The 20,807-nt window shown below is 37.8% G+C and overlaps 1 protein-coding gene across 2 annotated transcripts in view; it reads left to right on the forward strand.

The window, feature by feature from the left end:
* Nucleotides 1-288: 288 nt before the first annotated feature.
* LOC126863897 (uncharacterized) overlaps nt 289-20,807 on the forward strand; it is a 537,956-nt gene continuing 517,437 nt past the window's right edge. Inside the window, exon 1 of one of the 2 annotated variants that reach the window (XM_050614604.1) lies at nt 289-631. In XM_050614604.1, coding sequence (XP_050470561.1) covers nt 571-631 — 61 coding nt within the window. In that variant the 5' untranslated portion in view covers nt 289-570. The remainder of the gene's footprint in view (nt 632-20,807) is intronic. The other variant, XM_050614603.1, reaches the window with a different exon arrangement.

The raw sequence follows: 20,807 nt of genomic DNA on the forward strand, positions 1-20,807 counted from the left end.
TCGATAAGGTCGGTTAAAAAAAGGGGTTGAGGGGTCGCAGGAAACAGAAAAGAGGTAGAACGATCGTACCCGATGGAAAAATGAGCGAGGAAGACGATGCAAACGGGTTGTCGGAAGCGTCAGGTGGGGTTTCGGGTGAGAGAGGGCCAAGAGAGGGTGAGAGTGTCGAGCGGGACTCGCGGAGGTGGAGGGGAGTGCCTCGGGTATATGGAGTGTCAGGAGGAGGGCGCTGGCGGCGGTCGCGGGCTGCAGGGAGGGAGTCCGGCGGATACGAACTCGGATAGGGAACAGTGGCTCAGTTTGCTTTCGTTCGTCCTTGCGGAAGGTACGTACCGGTACGCTTTGTCCCGTGAATCGTGTAGTTTTAACGCACGTTGCGTTTCCTTCCTTCCGATATATCCAAGTCTATATCGCGGCCAGTATCCCATTTCCGGCGGTAAGAGAATCGTGAACGCGAGTTGCCGTGTGCCGACAACAAGGTGTGTGAATGTGGTCGTGATACGAACGGAGATCAGTTAGTGACGAAGAGGTGTATCCTGCCGCGAGTAAAGTGTCAAGTGCCAGCGGACCATGAATACAATGATACGAATCTGGATCCTCTGCAGCCTCTTTCTGCTGGGATACGTTCAAGGTTAGTGTGCATAGTTATTATTCACTAAGTACGATCGGTAGACACGTGTATCGTACCGTTAATACCTCGAGTGCGTCCTTAAGCGGGGACCATTGTCGCGAGTCGTTCGATTCTCGGTAACCCTTTCATTAGACGAAGTATCGAAGAGTTTCGATGTCGAACTTGACCCGTCTATCCGAAAATAGTCATCAAGCTACACGTTTTTATTGTATCGATGGCGCAAGGACAGCGTCGAACTGTCGTCGAACTATGTTGTTCAATAACAACAATACCAACGCCGTTATTTATATACTATGTCCAATGTCACACTCCGCGCTATCTGGTAGAGCGATCGCAGGTGGCCAATGGGGTTGCACGATAAGAAATTGTTTCTGGTTGCGCCGCTAGTTTTTGCGGGGTCCCGCGAGAGACGTTCGCTGTCCCGTGCTCGATGTTTTTTTGTAAGTGTCTATGTATACGCGATGTGTGGCCACGTGCGCTATCTCGTCGAGCGGTTGGCACCGTACCACACAAACGGAATATCGCTGTTTCCTTCCCCCTAACATACCTACACACTCAGCCAACTGTTTCCGTTACGTTCGTTACGACAAGCGTTCGAAAAGGTACGTTATGCGTTACGATTCGCGCCTGTGTAAACGCGTCGGGCGTTCTAAAATAGCGTTTACTCCCACATTCACGAATTATATACTACGCGGTAAAATGCATTGAGATCGAGAGAAAATTCTGGCACTTCAAATTGCCCCGAGCGTATCCTTGGCACAGTTTATTCCGTGTTTCCTATTCGATCGCCATGTCATCGTTCCACAAAGTTTCACGACACGTCCCTTTTCGCAGCTATTTTTAAACGTTGCTGCAGTCTACCGGTCCGATTAGTTCTCTCTGTTCAGCATGTCGTGGTGGCGCTTTCGTTTCTCTGTTTCACGATGGAAACAGCGATGCTGTCACCGCTCTCGCGGCCTGATTCTACCAAGGCAATCTAATTTGATAGGTTTCGGAAATAGAACAAAAAACATGTTTGAAGTATGGCGAATATTAATTTCGTTTTATAGCAGTTTCGATTCACGTGCGCTATTTTGAGAGTTCTGTCGATTCTTGTTTCGTGTATCGAGGATTTTCGAGTAAATAGAATTTGCTAGTTACATTTGTCAATAGTGAGAATATGTATATGTATATATATATGCATACTTCGCTTGAATAGACAATAATGGTTTATATTGTGGCTCTGATTATGAAAATCCAGATTAAATTGAAATATAGTTGGTATTCGCGATATAAAAGTTAATGTATTGCAACGAAGGACATTTTGTAAAAGGAGGTTATTTTTATCGGCTTTTTCTTTGACTTTTAAGGCTCCTGTATCTTACATAGTTGAACTTTCCTAAACACACGCACATGATGTAGAAGAATATTTTCTCTACAGACTGATTTTCAAATCATTAGTAAAATGAAATCAGTTTAAGTGAATATAGTAAAAAGAATTTTCTAACCTCAAGAATTCAATAAGTTTATCACTCTATATTTTTTGAAGATTTGAAATAAACTAATTCTAAGTAATTTTTATTTCCTTAGTATTAGTATTTTGACAACCGTGAAGACAAAATTTACAGAATAATATGTTTCATTTTAGTAATGTTCATATTATAAATTACTATGTTTTAAATTTAAATGATATGAAATTCGAGTAGGATGATTTCCTTTCTGCCGTTGTTTTGTCTCAATACGTAACGAGAAATAGAAAAAGTGCAAAATTATAAACAACACAAATGATTCTGCAAAATTAATTTTCATATGTTTCCGTTTTCGACCTTCGTATCGTGTAGGAATTTTTTTTTCCCTCACTGGCAAAGGAAGTTGGATGATATCGGAACACGGTAATAGAACCCAACTTCGAAATTGATTTTCTATTCGGAGGAAGAAGCGGCCGTAACGAGTTCATTAATCCTGCCGCGTTAAACTGCAACGCGATATAATTAAAGAGATATCGACACAGAAACCGCGCGTAGAAGCCTCAAGTTTTCTGTTATAATTATAGAGCTCGTTTCAACGTTTCCTCTTCACGGTCAAGAAATTCGGTCGAAGAAAATTTGTCGGAATTCGCGAATTTTCGCTTCTTTGTCGACGAAGGAACCTCTACGGGAAATGCGTCTTTTCATTATGCAAACTTTTTCCCGCGTTTCTTTAACAGAAGGGCGCCGGGAAAAACGTTCGTGAAATAATCATGAAACCGCTCGTTTCACTAACACAGGATGGTCGATGCAGATTCTTGTTAACTCTCACTTTAGTTATTCAAAGCTCTCTCTTCCTCTTTCTTCTTTTCTTCGTTTCTCCCCCGTGTACGTCTATAGGTAACCTTATCATTGAACGATGCGAGGTGAGCACCGGGGCAGAGCAGTCGTGCGCATTTTTTCTTACGATCGTTTCCCTTTATGCGGGGTTTTCCATTCACTGTGCATCACGTGCTAATCGACACAGCTTGAGGGTTCATGCACAACGAAACACCGTTCTGGAACGATCCTCTTTAAACGGAACGCCGCGTATTTAAATTGCAGGGTAATTGTTACATACGCCAACACATGTATTTCCGTGTTCATTGTCGATTGTCGAGACTCCTCCCTATGGAATTTGTAAAGATCGGTGGTGACGTAATATATATTAGCTCTGAGGATATCTTTGTTAACGTACAGACGTAATTATTTCTTTAGTCACCTTTCGTGTATTTGTTACTGTGCATTAATTGCATTTGATATATTTTGTATGATATTTATCATTATGCATTAATGGGAAGGATTAATATAGTGCGATCATGAATCTTGTACATATTACATCTGAGTATTAACCTGCGAAATATTTTGAAGTTAAAGAAATACAAATCGACAAAAAGGTTGTAAGTATATTTGTAAATTTATCGATAAAAGTAACACAGGAAACAGTTTTCACGTAATCGTACTAATAGTTCAAACCGTATTTTTCGAAATAATACAGAGTCCAGTTAGCGACGCATTTTGTCATCGATGTAAATGAATAAATTGTTAAAGTGCATGGTTAAATTGACAGTGTATTATTTCGAAAAATACAGTTTGAACTATTAGTACGATAACGTGAAAATTGCTTCCTGTACCATCGATGTAAATGAATAAATAGTTAAAGAATGGTTAACGACAGACAGTATTTATCATACTATAGATAGTATGTAGCACTTATTGTCAGACATACTACATTAAACCAATCCTTTCAGCGCTCAATCTTAAAGCCACGTGCCATCTCTTAAATGGTTAGGTGGACCTCCGACAAATTACACTCGACAAAAGAAAATTGTACCTCGTACCTTGAATCTCGACAAAGAATCCGCCATAAAATGGAATTTAACACGATGACCCGAACTGATGGGCGAAGTCCCTTCTGTATATCCCGCGAGGCTTCCTCGTCTCGTTGGAATTTTTCGGCCCGTTATTTTTCGTTCTACGAACGGGAATTAACAATTTCGTTGGCCGTGTATCATTAACTATGCACGGCTCGTTTCGACCTCACGTTTGAGCTCTTCGTTTCGTTGAACTTCATTCCGTGTAATCGGTGCCAGTAACAAAGCGCGAAGCTCTGGAATCGAGTCTCGTCTCAAAACATTATGTTTCGTTCAGGTATTTCTCCTTTTTTTCAGTTGTATTTTTTCTCATTTTTCATTTTGGAAGGAAATCGTAGATTGATTTTTCCGAGAGTCAAACTTAGAATTCGATGGTCAGGGTAAATCGGTTCAAGATTTTTTAAGAGTTTTGTTCAAGGGAACACTGGTGGACATCGATTGTGGTCAATGGCCCTGGTGTTAATGCTTCACAACTGCGTGAAAAACCGCTGTGTTAGAACACATTCGCATCTCATTATATCATATTTCCGTTCTCCTATTCCACCTTTCTGTTTTGCGTAGGGTGCCGCGTAGGGTGCCGAGTGCGTGTCCCACAAAGGGTTACGGCGCGTTCCTTATATTGTACGTTAATGCGCTGATGAAATGTAGCTTCTTGTTCGACATTGTTTCAGGTGAAATTGTTTTTATTGTAGCAGGCATTGCTTCGCTATTTCCTTATTCCTTTGCTTACAGATTTCGCTTGTATTTCTCGTGAATGTAAACTTTCATACAGTTCTCCGTTTGTATTAGATTACCTTTAACCTACACTTCTATTTCGAAATATTAAACACTCATAGAATATGTAACAATTAACCAAAATCATTTGTACAGAAAGGACACTTGTAAAAGTATATTTTAGTCGCGAACTATAAAAAAATGTTATTTTACTGCATATCATACATTAAGAAAAAGAAAGAATCTCCTTGTAAGAAATGAGAAAATAATTGATAAGTACATGTAGCGAGAAAACCTCAAAATTTCAACGCGATTATACGTAAATCGCGAACTGGTGATTTGTGGCTAATTCATACTGTATAGTTAAGGCATAAATCCGTATCAGTTAAACAGTTTGTCAGAGAACGAGGCTGGTGGTCTTTTGAAAAATAAATATGGATCCCAAGGGGCGCCCATTGGAAACGATGTAGAAGTCAATTACTTAACTGATGCAAACGGAACTCGTTTACTTAGCCCGTTTAGCTTTATGACAATTCTCAATTGACGGTATTTAACTTTTGCTTGTCGAATATGTCTCGCATTGATTCGGTACGTGACCAAATACGTGACAAATACGTAACAAATACGTGACAGAAGCAGTTAATAGCATCAAGTAGACCACCTTATTTCTATTTTTAAAGACGTTCAGATGAAAAAGGGTCTACGTTGCAGTACTCATTACCTAAAATAGCACTTGTTGTCAAAGATAAACAGCTGATACTAGCATCAGTATACGGTGTACCTATAGCTGTAGTATAATCGTTCGAATTTACGTGATCTCGTCATGGAATTATTAAATGCTTCTTCATTAGCATTTACCTGGATTGGTAATCAACAAAGTGTACGTTCTCGTATTAAGGTGCATTTGATTCGAGGAAATACGCCTTTGTACATCGATATCGTTGACTGTTTTGCGATACAATGGGCAAGCAGGTAATTCGGTTGCTTATTGCTGATTGCTACTTACTGTCCCAGCACGAGACTTACTTAAGGGGACAGCAATTTTCTGAGAGTGGTTTAGAACGATTTTCAAAGGAAACCGAATGGAAATTTTATTTCAAACTCGAGAAAGCCGCGGGGAGAGTTTTTCCACGTGGAAAAAGGCTGGGAGATAGGGGTAAAGGAAGATAGATAAGGAAAATGAGACACGGGAAATGCCTAGAAAGATAAGAAATGTTCATGGAACGTCCTGCCTGTTCCCTCGTGGTCGTTTTAATGATAAAATTGTCGAACGTGAAAGTTCGCGAAATTATTGGCCGTTTAATCGAATGTATGTATCATAAAACTCCCGTGGGAATGAGATTATTCAGCGGGAAAGAGAGTGTACCGAATTGTTATGAAAAAACAAGCAACAGAGACAATTAAACTCGATTAATTATTACGGATTATTTTCGTGTTTTTCTATTCTTAACAAATTATTTTAGTTTGAAGAAAATATGAAAAAAGAATATCCTTCGATATGTACGATTTCTCGTTCCAATTTCATGCAAAAGCATATTCTTCAAATATTAAGTCCTCTTGTTATAGTAAATATTCGAAGACTGCAAAAAGATTAAAAGAGAAATTTATCAATGATGAAAAAAAATTTCGCTACCTTAATTGGTTTAAATACTTCTTATCACGAATTAAATTGTTCGTTAATATGAAAGCTCTGCCGTTGTTATCTAAAGCACGCTTATGAAATATCGTTCGCAAAAAATGGAAAGTAATTTTCAGTTAACAAAGATTCATGTAGTCTGTTGCCAGCGTTCCTCGAATTTCTATTTGCAGCGTGGATAAGTGAAAGTTTTATGATTGCACCAGGTATTAGGGAAAATCCACCAGCGCGTTAAGCTGTTTTTTCGCGATGTTTTCCCGCGACCGCATTAGCACTGGCAATGGTGGAAATAGCAGAATAAAATATTTGAAATTTGCCAATGGTAATAACGTTGTTTCAGTAGGATATTTGAAACAGTAGCAGTTTTATGGAAATTTTTATATTTTTTAGAATGAAAATTGAACGATTAAATTATGAAAATTGTATCGAAGAAAAAGGAACAATCTTTTATAGGTATATTTCATAATAAAACATTGAAATCTACAAAAATGCAAAATGGAAAATTATAAATCTATGATTTCGATTACTCTGTTAGTTTTAACATTAAAATCTATAAAAAAAGGAATTTTCTTCATTTCCAATGGATTCACTCGTTTCATAATAAAAAATATGAATGTTTTTTATTAATGGCGATTTAATGGCGATGGTTTTTCCTTACAATAATAGCCGGAGGCCAGCTATGATATTTCTGTTGTTATTAGAGAGAGCAAAAATGCTCCAAAATCTCGACGAAATTAGATTAAGGTCGCGCCAGTTGGACAACCCTTGTCCGGTGAATACAACTAGGTAACAAAAAAGTGCAAGCACGCGGTGACCTTAGGACGTTTTAATTAACTTTTTAGATGCGATGCCGTCATTTTACAGCACGGTAATACGCCTTGTTTTTTTGCGGGAAATATGCTTCTATATTTTCTGCCAGTCGTTAGGCATCTGGAGCGTAACTAACACGCTCCAAGGACAAACGTTATTCGAAAAAAATCTGACGATTTGAAGCTGCTTTCTAACAGAACCTGCAATTAAAGCTAGATTTTTATTTCCTACTGGTTGAAACAGACGTATTAACGATATTCAAATATTCTTCTTGAATTATTTCGAAAAGGGACGATGAAACGTAAAATGTAGAAAAGTGAAACGTGTAAAACATTTGAACCTTTTCTTTTTTCTCTGTTTTGGCACATTATAGGTGGCACGGGACAGAGCAAAAAGAGTTGGAATAATTGGAAGGACGGAAAATGCTGAACGCGAACGTTTCTAAAGAGGAAATTTAGATCGTAGGGAATTCTTGCAACGGGTCGTTGAAAATTTGCGTTCCTTTAAACAAGTGAAGCTGCTAGCAAAGTGAGGCAGCTTACTTTAATAGAATGTAATGTTCGAAACAGTCGTGATTGCCTTTCTAAGAAACACAACTTGGCAACGGAACAGAGAAGGGTTTTACATCCTTTGGGCATGCTGCCGCCTCGTTTAATAGTCAGTGTAATTCGTTGTAATATACTTTCGTAAGAATCGGTTGTTATTCCCGATTTCAGCCTTTCCGTTCTTCCGTTTCGCGTATTTTATTTAAAGAATGCCAAATTTTAGTAGACTTCGATTTTAGTTAGCGAAGATACTTCGTTTTAATCGTTCGGTGCTTCGATTCGCTCCATACGATGCACCGTATACTTTCCGCTTTTCCTCTTGCTTCAAACTTTTGTTGCACTGCCATAATGGAATATTCCTAAAAAGTTTTAAGTTCTACGCAGTTGGGAATTTTCTTGTAATTAAAATAGATCGACATCAAACAGAATTTCGTAAAAATTATATCTTCTGTTTAAACTACAGTTCATAATAATTCGCAAAAATTGTTTAACGCTATTCCAATATATTACGAACAAAGGATTATGTTAAACGTTGAAGTTGAATATTTAAAAATTAATTATTCATATAGATAGGTATAGACTTTGGCCATTAGAATTATAGAACCAACACACTCGATACAGTGGCGAAGAAATTGTCATTTATATCATTATCGTATGGTGCTACAGTAGTTAACCCTTGTAATGAAGATACATCGTCAGGGATAGTAGTTTACTAGTGGGAACTTTGCCCGACAAAGTTGTTAGGTTCAAGTCACTGTTGGTCGCTTTTGAAGTACGTGTCGCCATTGTTTTCCTAGGTGTGCGTAAACGCGTAATTAACACCGCTATTAATAGGAGCTAGATTAAGCGCTTCCCTGGAATGTAGATTAATCTATTGTTTAATAACGTACAAAATTTGTCGCGTTTGAAAAAGATATCGTCGAAGCAATTATTTGGTTGCTGAACGTGTATTAAACTTGGATGAATAGTGGTAAATCAGCAGGCATTGATCAAGTTCTCGGTACATTTTCGCTTGTGATATAGAATAAGCATAATATGTTTGCTCATGTAAGAAGGAATATAACGAAGTTCCTTTCAGCGAACTTGCAACAAATTAACGACCATATTTTGCTATTAACGCGTTAATTGATATTTCTTCATAATTTTTGTCGCGAATTAATCGTATAATTAATTATAATTAATTCCTTCTTACATCACGGAAGATATTATGCAGTTTACATAATATCGAAATATGGAAACCGTGCCAACTGGTATGTGTGCGTAATGTAGAGAGGAGGACTATATTCAGCAGCCAGACATTTTGCATAAACGAATGTTGTTAAGTTTCCCCTCGAGAATTCTCAGAACAACGTTTATCGATCAGTTAAAGTAGAATCGAAGCTTTTTAAAATAGTCCGGAAATTTTTAACACACTCAACATTTGGCTTTAAATAGATTTTATGAAGTATTTTGTTTTATTTTCCCTACGAACTATACAACCATAGTGTTTCTTAATTAATGCAACAAGTGTAATTTATTTAAAGCATAACCATCGTGTTGTACTCATAAAAATATAGTTCTCAATTGTTTACATGTTTTCACACTTTCATATCGTACAAAATTGTACAGAAAAATATATCAATATTTAGACTTTAGCTTCAATCATTTCTTCCGCGTATATTAAAATATTTGACTCATCCTATAAATATTATCATTTATCTTTCACTTCAATCGCCGAGTCAGTTGTACAGATTTTCTACTAAATAAAATTGTTTTACGATCACCTCATAATCTCAAATACGTCTAATTTATTTAACTTCAAATAAAACTCTTTAAACGTGCATCGTTTCATTCGAGTGATAAAGATTCGCACGTTATCGTTGAACTGTAAGTAGCAAGTATTTCATTGGCCCCTGTTTGAAGGATAAATTTCATTTCCTCGTTTGCGGATTCTCGTGACTTCCGTTGAGTTTTCGTTGCCTTAGGGCCTCTGCATTATGCACGCGTCGTTATTCGAGAAAAAAAATAGAGCACTCGGTGGTAGTACGAGCCTGTAGGCGGATGGGTAGATTGCATTGAGTTTGTAGGTTGCACTTGCAGCTATCTTAGACGCGGAAGCTCGCAGTCTTGCGTTAACCCTGTCATCCGGCTGCGGAGTGCATTCAACGGGCGCAAGCCGTACGCGATTCTCTGTTTCCTGAATCCTTCGTGTAAATCTGGCTTGTAACGTGGCGCTCGGGCCACTTTGTTCCCCCGGAAGTTTATTAGTTTTGTTATTTCCATCTGAAAGGGCGCGGTTCGCTAACGAAGCCGCGCACTTTGCTCTCGCCATAGCTAGCTCTCACTCCTCTGATGCGATTATCATTATCATGGAAATTGCAAAGAATCACTATGGACGATGTTATTCGGAATTAGGATTATTGCGAGAATTATGCCGGTATAATGGTTTGCACGTGAAACGTTGGAACGATCATTTGGAGAGGACGCGTTTATTTAACGAATCGTTTTACCATTTGTAAACTCTAATAAATTCTAATAAATGGCAGAATTATGTTACAAGCGCGAGCACTTTAACAAGTAGGTTATTTCGATAGATTCTGACGAAGCGGTGTCATGTTGTAGATATTCCTTCATAGAATTGAAAATATAAAAATATCAGGCGGTGATGCGATATGAATTCTCATTATTTGTCTTTTTTTTTATATTTAAGAGACTTGGAAAATTTCTGAGAAATAGAAAAAAATATTGATTTGTATCGGTTATTACATGTAAAACTTGTTAATAATATCAGTATTGATAAAGATATTTTGATTCGTTCGCATAATCAAAAAATTCTTATTGCTAATATTTGTTTGGAAAAGACCTTTCTTGTATATTTCTAAGGTATAATCGTTAATTTTTTCTTTTTTTTTTTACAACTGTTGCTCGAATCGAAGGTCAATTTAATTACCGCCACCCGTAATGAGATTAATTACTGCCACCACGAAATTCGCTCCCTATTTTACTGCGTTTACTCGTCGCTCGGCCTTGCTGTTTTATTACGTTTAATTAACATCGAGGTATAAAAGAGTTACGTTGCTTCCTGAGACTAGGTCAAAAATGGCCCTCCTTAGTTTGCTTCCTTCCTATTCACATCGGAGTAAACGATGCGCCTAATTAACCTCGTTTTCGTTGTTTTTACCGTTCAAGCTGCGAACCGCGGATTTAAAACCGGCTGGCAAACACAAATCCGGACAACAGTTATTCAAACTGAAACTGTCGGCCACTTCAGAATAGAAATTGTATTTTAAACGAAGCGCCGCCATTCAACGGCAGCTCGGGACATTATTAAATGTTCAATTTGTTGCACGAATAAAATACTGCCAGTCGGTGAAATCTAAAACTTTTAATATTCAACAACGCAGGAAGGTATTTGCAATTTGTTCAAAACATTTTTTTTTTCAATTCAAGCACACTTATACGGAAATATTTCTCTTCTGATTGACGTATTGGTGTTGTAAAACTAAAAATTGCGATGGCAAAAATTTATTTTTGGGCAAATGCACAACAGAAATGCCGAGAAGAAAGAAGAATGCCGAAAAAGTTTGGCTTTTAAATTTTCCTCTTTTATGATTTCTATTATTAATAAATTCGTAAAAATTACCGAAAGTTTCAGATCATTTAAATACGTACATTGTACAAACTCGATGAAATTCCATTCGATCGTTCTTTTAATCGCACTTGCAATCAACTTTATTTGTTATAATTAAACGGAGGATATTTGTTCGATTAAACGAATTCTCGAGGAAAATTCTTTCAATAAGAGGAATAAAGCCAGAAAAGTGAAAACAGAATAAGAGGACGGAAATCTAAGAATTGAGCCCTCGCAGAGATGATGTCAACTTTGAACGTAAAAATTAAAAAGCAACATTTTCTAGCATCTCAATGGAACGACGAAAATCAATTTGGAAATAAAATTTTCTACGCTCCGCGATATTTTTGTATTTCTGTACTTGCAGACTATATGTATTCGAACAAAACGAGTCTCAGTTGGCTCGATTGCTCTAACAATTATTACCCTTAATGGACTGTACGCGATGACGGCCATACTAATCGACAAATGCTGTTCACTTCGTCGACTGTTGTAATAATTGCGGCAAGGTGTAATTAGATTACACGGCGCAGCGTTGCAAACGATCGCCCGAGCGACAACGTTCCTCTTTACATTGTAATTTCACTCGTAACGGAGTGTATACGTTGACCCGCGCCGCAACTGACGTTTTGCGCGCGTTGCTCCTCTTATTAGAGATGATCGGCTTTAATAGATGCGCAGGAATTTTAATTATATCGTGGCCGTTATGTCGCAGCATTGAAACTGTTCTGTGTCATTGAATAATGGTACGGCTACCCTCGATTCTATTGAAATTTTTCGATCGAAAATTCTTTTTTCTTCCATGTAATAAGGTTCACGTTGAGGCACGGGGACATAGAAACGTCGATAAACGGTTGATAATGTTACTAATGTTCCGAATCAACTTTCTAACATTTTTACAATATTTTTTATTTCGACGAAATCTTCGTATTAATCTTCTCATTTCGTGTTACCGATCTGATTGATGAATGAGAAAATTTGAATTCGAACCTGCTTTGCGAATATTCTTCTAGCATTTGATTTGGAAGAAATTTTGATATTAATTTCTTTATTTTTCTTACTTCTGATTCCTGTAGTCGCGCTACAAATTCTCTTGCACACAGAATGATTTTACTGTACGTATAAAAGACTTGAAAAGCGGTAGCTCGTTATCGTTTTAGAGAAGGTAATTAAACCTCTCAGTTATACTTCGTTTGCTAGAAAACATTGGATATTCCAGCAAGATTCTGCCGACAAGGCCAAAGCGATGCAATGTTGACTGGAAGCGAATTTACCTGAATTCATCACTGCAGAAGATTGGCCATCAGGAAGTCCGGATCTTAATCCCCTCGATTATTGCCTGCGGAATATTTTAGAAGGCAGGGCATGCTATAAACCTTGTTGCAACGTCGAGGCCTGTTGTGTTGATGGCGTTTAATGCCTTTAAATGTTAAAAGCGTAACAATCGGTGAATGCTTAGAAGTTTTTTAAGTTTTTAAATGAAATACAAGGAAAATATAGTTGCATCGAACAATTCGATCAATTTTTCAAGGAATAAAGAACTAATATTTGTTCTAATTTAGCACAACATAAATGCACATGAATAAATTACATACCGCTATATAAATTAACAAATTTCTTTGCACTAGTGTAACATGATAAAATTTTTTTGAAGATTCGGAGAAGACAATTATCTTCTAATGAAAATAATTTATAAAATTTCGATAATTATTTAGGATCTAGTTGCAAATCTATGTTATTTAAGTTGATGCTGGAAGCGTAATATTTCATATTCAAGAGAAAACGGAACCATGTTGTAGTAAACTAGAAGCTGGTCCGAATAACCTCAGGGAGTAACATTTCACAACTGTCTACTCCAAACTACTCCTAATACCTATCTTTAAAACGCAAAAAGCATACGCGAACAATTCATCGCCGCGTATACATCTGACTCTCCCGTTGGAACCGTCAACTCGGAACGTTCCCTAAAAAAGTTCACCGAATCTCACGGTAACAATCTGTCACCCTGTGCTGCTCACTCTGGCGCCCCTTCTACTTCAGTCAGATACACGTTACCACGCAGAATGAAGCCATGAAGCTATCAGCCAGATAATTAATCACGGAACACGGGGGACCGTACGTAGAAACTCAACTGAAATTAATAGAGCGTTGCAGGAAAATAGTGTCGGTCGGTCCCCGCCTCGATCGATTTACTTACATCGTTATTCAAAGTGTCGGGAAAGTACGGTCAAAAGCACGGTCGAAAGAGGTGAAGGGGAGAAAATGAAGAAAAGAGCAAAAGAAGAAAAAAAAAGGAGAACGAAGAAGGCAGAGTAGAACATGACGAGGTTAACGTTTCGAAGTCAGCAGCATGCGCATACTTAATCACCTGTCGTTAACGAAAATTCCGTCGAAACCGTAGCTGTCCGTGTGTTGGATGTTGATTAAGAGCCTGCGCTGTTTAAGGCTCGAAAGAGCATTTTAACCGCGGCAAACGATAAATGGTGACGCGCGCATTGATGAACGGATGCGACGCTTACATACGTTTAACGCCTGTATCTACGTGTATTCGCCACGATGCGTCAAACGTATCGCGTAAACGTATCGCGCGTTATCAAATGAGAGAGCGGCCGCGCGCTAAAGAGCCGTAACTAAATTCGCGCGGATATTCATCCGTGATAACTCCGATTCTTGGGTCTGGTGACCGCTGTGAACGGTTCGTGAGCCGCGCGAGTCCCCTTCGACGATCGACCTCTCGTGCCCCTGTTTGCGGGAATTTTCCATCCAATTTAAAAGAGCAGATAATCAACCACCGCGCCGGTTCACAGCCCCGAAAATTAACGTAATGTCGCCTCGGAAAGAGTCGAGTCGACCAACAAAGGAAATACTTACGATCGACTATATCGCGTAATGTCTGATTAATCAGCTGCAAATGACCGCCAACGTAAAAGCTACCGCTTCCTTTTCTCCGGAATCTTGAGGCAGACGCGGCTTGACGAGTCGCGTGTTTTAATATCGATTGTAGAACGGGATGACGGTGGGAATTGCGCGGAATTGTTATCAACGCTTACTGGTACACGTAATTAATTTGCACGATAGACGATGCTCCGTTATGCTCGTTTTTTTTAACGTTTATAAATGATCTCTCAGCGCGTTTCATTTTGTTAATGTCGATCTCCTTTTTATGCATCTTTTTAAGCATTTCTCTGCTTCCTTTTTTCTACTCTGTTTCTCTTCTGCGTAGGTTGATATTGAGAAGGAAGTTTTAACGTAAGGGGAGATTTTATGTCCGTGTTACAGGTCTTATTTATTATCTACTTTATTAAAATTTCGAGAAGAAGGTTGATCTATATGAGAAAGTAAATGTATCGCAACAAGTGAAGCATTGTCTTGGAGGAAATTGATTTCGGAGTTCGTTAGTTAAGTTTACCTCAATTAATTCCCAAGTTCACTGAATTTTCCTGTAGGCTAAAATTTCTCTAGTATAATCAGTTCCCAACTTATTTCGCATCGGAAAATGTAGTTGGGTTTTAGCGTTATTTCAAACAAATGACTGAGAATAGCTGCATAATCAACGAGAGTTTGCAAATTAACAATGAACCAATTAAAAAATAATTTTCACCGAAACGAGGGACGTTACATAAAAGATCGATTTTCCTCTAGTTTATTTGAATTTAGATAGAAAGTCGCGGCTTCGTTCAAATTAAAAAATATTCAGTTGAAGTTAATACAAATAAAACGACCGTGAAAATCGAGAGTCAGAGGTGTCTTGGTCGCGTCGTTTCTCGTCGTTATTCTTCTCCTCTGTGAATTTTGCTTCCAGGGAGGAAATTCGTGAAATTTCATGATACTCGACAGAAAAGCGGGGAAAACACGATTACACCGGCTGCGATTTTATGCCGCGACGCTTTTGTAAAAATAAGCGTAACGGGCGGGTGTGCAAGCGCGGCGACGACGATACGCGATTAAATTAGAATGGACGATGCCTCGGTTTTCTTGTCACGCTTGGAAATTAGTGTAAGCTGATTTTCGGTCAAGGAAATTTGAAGCACGCTTGCACGAACAAAGCGCGCGTGCATCAGCTTTAACTTGCCCTCTCGTTCACAGCCTACCCTACCGAATATTTTCAAAATATTAATATAATATTCTACAAATATTTTTATTTAATAAACGCGTTTAATCAACTGTTACAAGGCGCCTCGAATTCTTTAAACCATTCAACGTACATTATATCGTTATATCTTTAAAGTAACGTGATCTTCCAAAGTGAAATCTAAAGCAAGCGATTTCACAATACGAAAACATTGTTGCAAATGATCCAAAGAATGTAGCAGGAAGAAAACATATGTAACTGAATTCTACTAGTCTTGAAAATTCTTATTTTAAGGAATTATGTGCATAATGGAGTTCCAACTATGATAGTAACTGTATGTCTAACTTAAAATTCAAAGTAAATTGATTATTTCCAAACTTGTAAATTATTTAGAATAAATAAGATTAAAAGAGAAACATTGACGAAGAAAAGAATTTTATTGTTTCCTTAGACTTGATAATACAATTATCGATCATTGTTCTGCAAATTTCCCAACAAACTTTTACCTATCGCACTGACTAAAAATCCTGGTACAAAAAGTATGCATTGTGCAAACCTTGAATAATTTCCCTCTTTTCCACTTTTCGTCAGAAACAAATGTGCAGTTGTAGGATAAAATTAATTTTTATGCGTCCACGTGTTGCGTTCGCCGCATTGTTATTGCGAAGGCAGTTGTGGACAATTCGACGGTTTCTATCGATACTTTCGATTGTTCGTATTTGTTCGTTGTTTATCATCCCATGTAGAACATGGCCTATGCTTTAGTTGAAATTGTTGCAGTGTAGGTTAAACTCGGGATCCGGTGAAGAAGTAAAATAGCTCTATTTCTGGTACTTTACAGCGGCGCAATCAGCCTGAGCACCTGCTTCCTTAAATATTTATGAGGTTGATAAAAATCAGGCGGTGAATGGTAATGACTTTCATTAGCCGCGTCTACCTGTATCTGGTTTGTATTGTTGTTCAGATGTAAAGAGTGTCATTTTGGTCAGAAGAAAAGTGTAAGCAATAATACTTGCGTTTAAACGTAACACGAAGTCAAATTATAATCGTATTATTTTCTTTTCATTACTCACTCGTTTATTTTAACTTACAACTTTCATCGCTGTCCTTTTTTTTGATGTTAGGTTTCTACCATTCGGAACATTTAAAGTTTGTTTGAATTTTACCAATAAATATTTCTAATTTAATTGATAAAAACAATGCAGTTATTGTTTCTTTAAATTCAAAGTTTGTAATATCTAAAATGATTCCGATTTATTCGGTTTATCGAGTCACTTTAATCGCTGTTTTCAAATTGAGAAAAGAAAAACGATTTTAATAAACTGAAATACTTTTTGATTTCTATATCATTTGATTCGAACGTATATGTACGAATAATTCCTATTTAGTCGTTGGTCTCCATCTATGATCATATGAAATTTGTTGTATGCCGATTTGGCGGATGTTCGTTAAAGCTACTAGTCAGAGAAGCTTTATTTGCTTCATTCATCACTGGTCCACTGCGGCCAGGTTTTTTTCGTCGCTCGAACCTTTCCGTCTGAAGCAAGCTTTTGACAGAAATTTATAGTCGTGCAACTCAACCATTTTTTTAAATATTTCACCTCTGTTTTGTGATTTTTATTAAAAAAAACGCAGGTCCATTGTATTGCTCTCTACAAGCATTTATCTATGAATATCCTTTATTTAGGAGTCTTTGTTGGGATATTTAAATAATCTTTGTAATAATTTCAGAGATTTTTATTAGTTTCACATCCAAATATATTCCCGTAGAGAACAACGAAGCAACGTGTTTTTAACAGCAATGCATCAACAGTTTATACGATCGTAGCTCCGTAATTCTACAATTCTTTTTTATGTTCGTTTTAAAACAGTCAGCAATCAAGCAAGAAATGAATTGCGAATTTCGTAATAGCTGGCAGCTATAGCACTACCCTAGAAACGGGTAATAAATTTATCAACCTGTGAATTGCCAAGTTCACAGACGTGTGAATTTATCAGGGCTGTTCGTAACAATACTTCATACCGGTTAAATCATTCGTATTTCTACGAAATTACTACGATAAAGCTCGTTCAAACGAATTTTTATTTTCCATTGTGTTCGACAGTTCTCTACTTTCTCCTTTTATTTTTCTTCACGACTACAAATTCAAGGATTGGACATTCTTCTTTCCCTTGTGAATGCAAAATTCGATCGAAGACGGCGCGCGGAATGAATAGAGAGGATGTTCCTCCGAAGAAAGTCGCGCTACGTTAAAAAATTCCGAACAGAAGCGACGGGAAACCTCGACTTGTAATTACTGCAAAATGGAAACTTCGGCCGAATGAGCCGAGAGTTAACAAATTATTGTACCGACCTGGGCCAGGAGATGAGTTCGCGTTATCAAACGTGCCTGAAATACACGACCAAGGGAACAAATTGACTTCGTTAAAATCCAGCCGCCACGAACCTTTGTGCTTGAGCTCCGAGTAAAGCTGAAAGCATCGAACAAACACGGATCTTCGTTGTCACGATGACTTCTACGCTGATGCTATATAGAAGCGAGTTGATCCAATGACCGTGACCCCTGAGTTACGATCTCGTTGGTAAATGTCGCGTTAAATTAGAAGTTCGTAGATTTGCTTGGTTCAGGTAATGCTTCGGCTGAAAGACTTACGCGAAGATAGCTATGTTAGTCTTATGCGGAGCTCTGCAGTGATTCTTGCTTTTTCTTAATCATAGTTCACTCGTGTTGCCTTTATATCTTGTTGCGATGATTTCGATCTACTCTATAGACATTACATTTCTACAATTCCTTAGATATTACAATCCTATGGATGTATAATTACAGAGACGATAGAATAGTATAATATTTTAGGTCTTTTATTACTGAGAAGTATAACGAATAATTCAAATACTTTGGCGATTTCTGTGATCTGTACATATTTCCAATAAGCGTCTTGTAATCTTTACATGCTTTTCCAGATTAGTTTGAAATTTTATGTGTAATAAACTTGATAACATAGTGAATAATCGATAATGAATAATCGTCTGTTGAAATACTTCGGCAATTTCTGTGAATTGTACATATTTGCAATAAACGTCTTGCAATCTTTACATGCTTTTCCAGATGAGTTTGAAAGTTTACGTGTAATACACTTGATAACATAATGAATAATCGGTAATGAATAATTGATTGTTCAGATACTCCGGCGATTTCTGTGAACTGTACATATTTGCAATAAGCGCCTTGTAATTTTTGCACGCTTTTTCAGATTGGTTTGAAATTTTACGTATAATGCACTCGATATATTCGTAGAATGTTCCTATAAGCGTTTAAATATTTACGTGAATTACTGTACGGCTGGGAAAACAGAACACGTAACTAAAAGAATATCACATTGAAACGAACGGGTGTTGTTTTTTCCGTACTTCTATGTACGTATGACACAAAGGTTACGACAGAGGCAGAGGAAAGAGATTGTAAGAAGCTGGCAGCTTTGTGCAGCCAAAACTCAGGAATCTTTGGTTCGATCGTGAGCAATTGAGCGTTCACGAATGACTCTCGCCACTAAATTCAACGTTGTTATACTATTCGTACGACAGTCCATAAAATCCCGATTGGACGGTAGCCGGACGGTTCGATCGTTCTGATGCGTCGATATCATGTCGGAGAGAACCATCGCGTAATAGAGCTGAGTATGTTTCGTGAAATAGATCGTGGATTCGCTCTGGAAATAGTTTCGATGACAAGTTGCCGGTATTGTGCCGTTACGAATGGCTCGTAAACTATTCATGTGTCGATTACAGATGCCATTGGCCTCTTCTCTCAGAGCTCTTGCCTGCAATTAGAGGATGAAGCGCGTTTAGTCATCGCGATAATCACAAAGCGAAATAAAGCGTAGCAAGGAAATGAAACGATACGCGACTGAGGTTTAACATGTTGCGTGTGATTGCGAAACGTGTGCTCTTATGATCTTTCGATTTGTTCTTTGATGTTTCATGAATTATACACTCATGCAATTTACCGGTATAAAGTTCTCCCCGCTTCATTTCACGTAGACATCTTGTCAGTTTTTCACTATAATTCGTAGAAAATACAGGGTGAGTCACCTGAGAGTTTAAACTGAAATGTCTTCCATATTAATAATTATATCGGAAAATGTTTCAGCTTAAAATCTTAAGTGACTCATCCTGTATGTCGCTGTACGAGTTTATTATGCGGTTTATCGTTTGAGTATATTCTTAACAGATGCATTTAAGTGAAGAGCAAAGGTTGCAAAAATGGTATAGTGAGCAGAGTTAAAAAAAAAAGAAGCAGAGATTTAACGAGTTAAATGCAATAGGTTTTGTTCGTTTGTATCTAATATTTCATTGACACGTCGAGTGTCGAGTCATAGTGATTAACGACGATTGGCACTAGAATGTTTAATAGGGATATCAATCTGGCGATGTCGGAGCTAATCGGAACATTGGAATTGAACGAACAAGTAGTTACATTTTTAATATTTTTAACGCTGCAGTCACGATTTAAGCTGTGAAGTATTATAAAGACGCGTTGAAACAATTTTATACATATATTATACACAAATATTAAATACAATATACCGTGTTCAAAATAAGCAACTGTTATTCAACATTGCGATCGAATCTGACGATGAATTTAATTTTTCTCTGTTCTTTTATTTAGACACAAATGTATAATATGTTGTCTGAAAGAGGACAAACTAGATTGTCTAAAAATATCGACACACCGTCATCGGACAAATTACAAACGACCGGATTATGCGTTTGACGCGCATATTTTACAATTTTATCGACAAATTCTTCGCGAAGGAAGAAAACGGTTCAACATTTAGAGAAATATGATAATTATCGGTGAAACACCACGGATGGAAGTAGAGCAATCGAGGCCACTGACGGTAGGTCGGATTTCAGTTTTGCTCTTCTTTTTTTATTCGAGAACACATCTAAAGATCTCTTTGGCGAGAATGAAACGTTTTCTTTCCGAGCGTTTATTCTTCTTTACTTTTCCTTTCTTTACCGGCTGTTGCTGTTCCATATCCGGCTTGAAACGAGAGAACGCCCGGAAGATTAATGAGTAAATATTGTAAAAAGACGTTTTCACGGATGTTGAACGAAAACGAAGAGAGAGTTATGCAAACGCGCTGTTGAATGTGGGTTAATAAAGATCCGTATTTGTTGAAGGCAGCCAGAAGAAGGATATTATGTTGCGAGGGATTACATTCCGTTTAATTCTCGTCGAGTGTTGCACGGATATGCAAAGGAGTATGGTTTACGTTTGGGCGAGGCGAGCCTGGTTTTACATTGTGTGTATCGTTAAACGAGAGAATTCGCTTCTTTCGTTTCCAGAATGCAGTGTTGCGCGAAGCTTCTGCAACGACGCCAAACGAGAAACAAACAGTCGCAATTGACCGTTTGCTCTTGCGCGAA

The sequence above is a fragment of the Bombus huntii genome, chromosome 3 (genome assembly GCF_024542735.1).
Source record: "Bombus huntii isolate Logan2020A chromosome 3, iyBomHunt1.1, whole genome shotgun sequence".
In the NCBI taxonomy this organism is placed as follows: Eukaryota; Metazoa; Arthropoda; class Insecta; order Hymenoptera; family Apidae; genus Bombus; species Bombus huntii.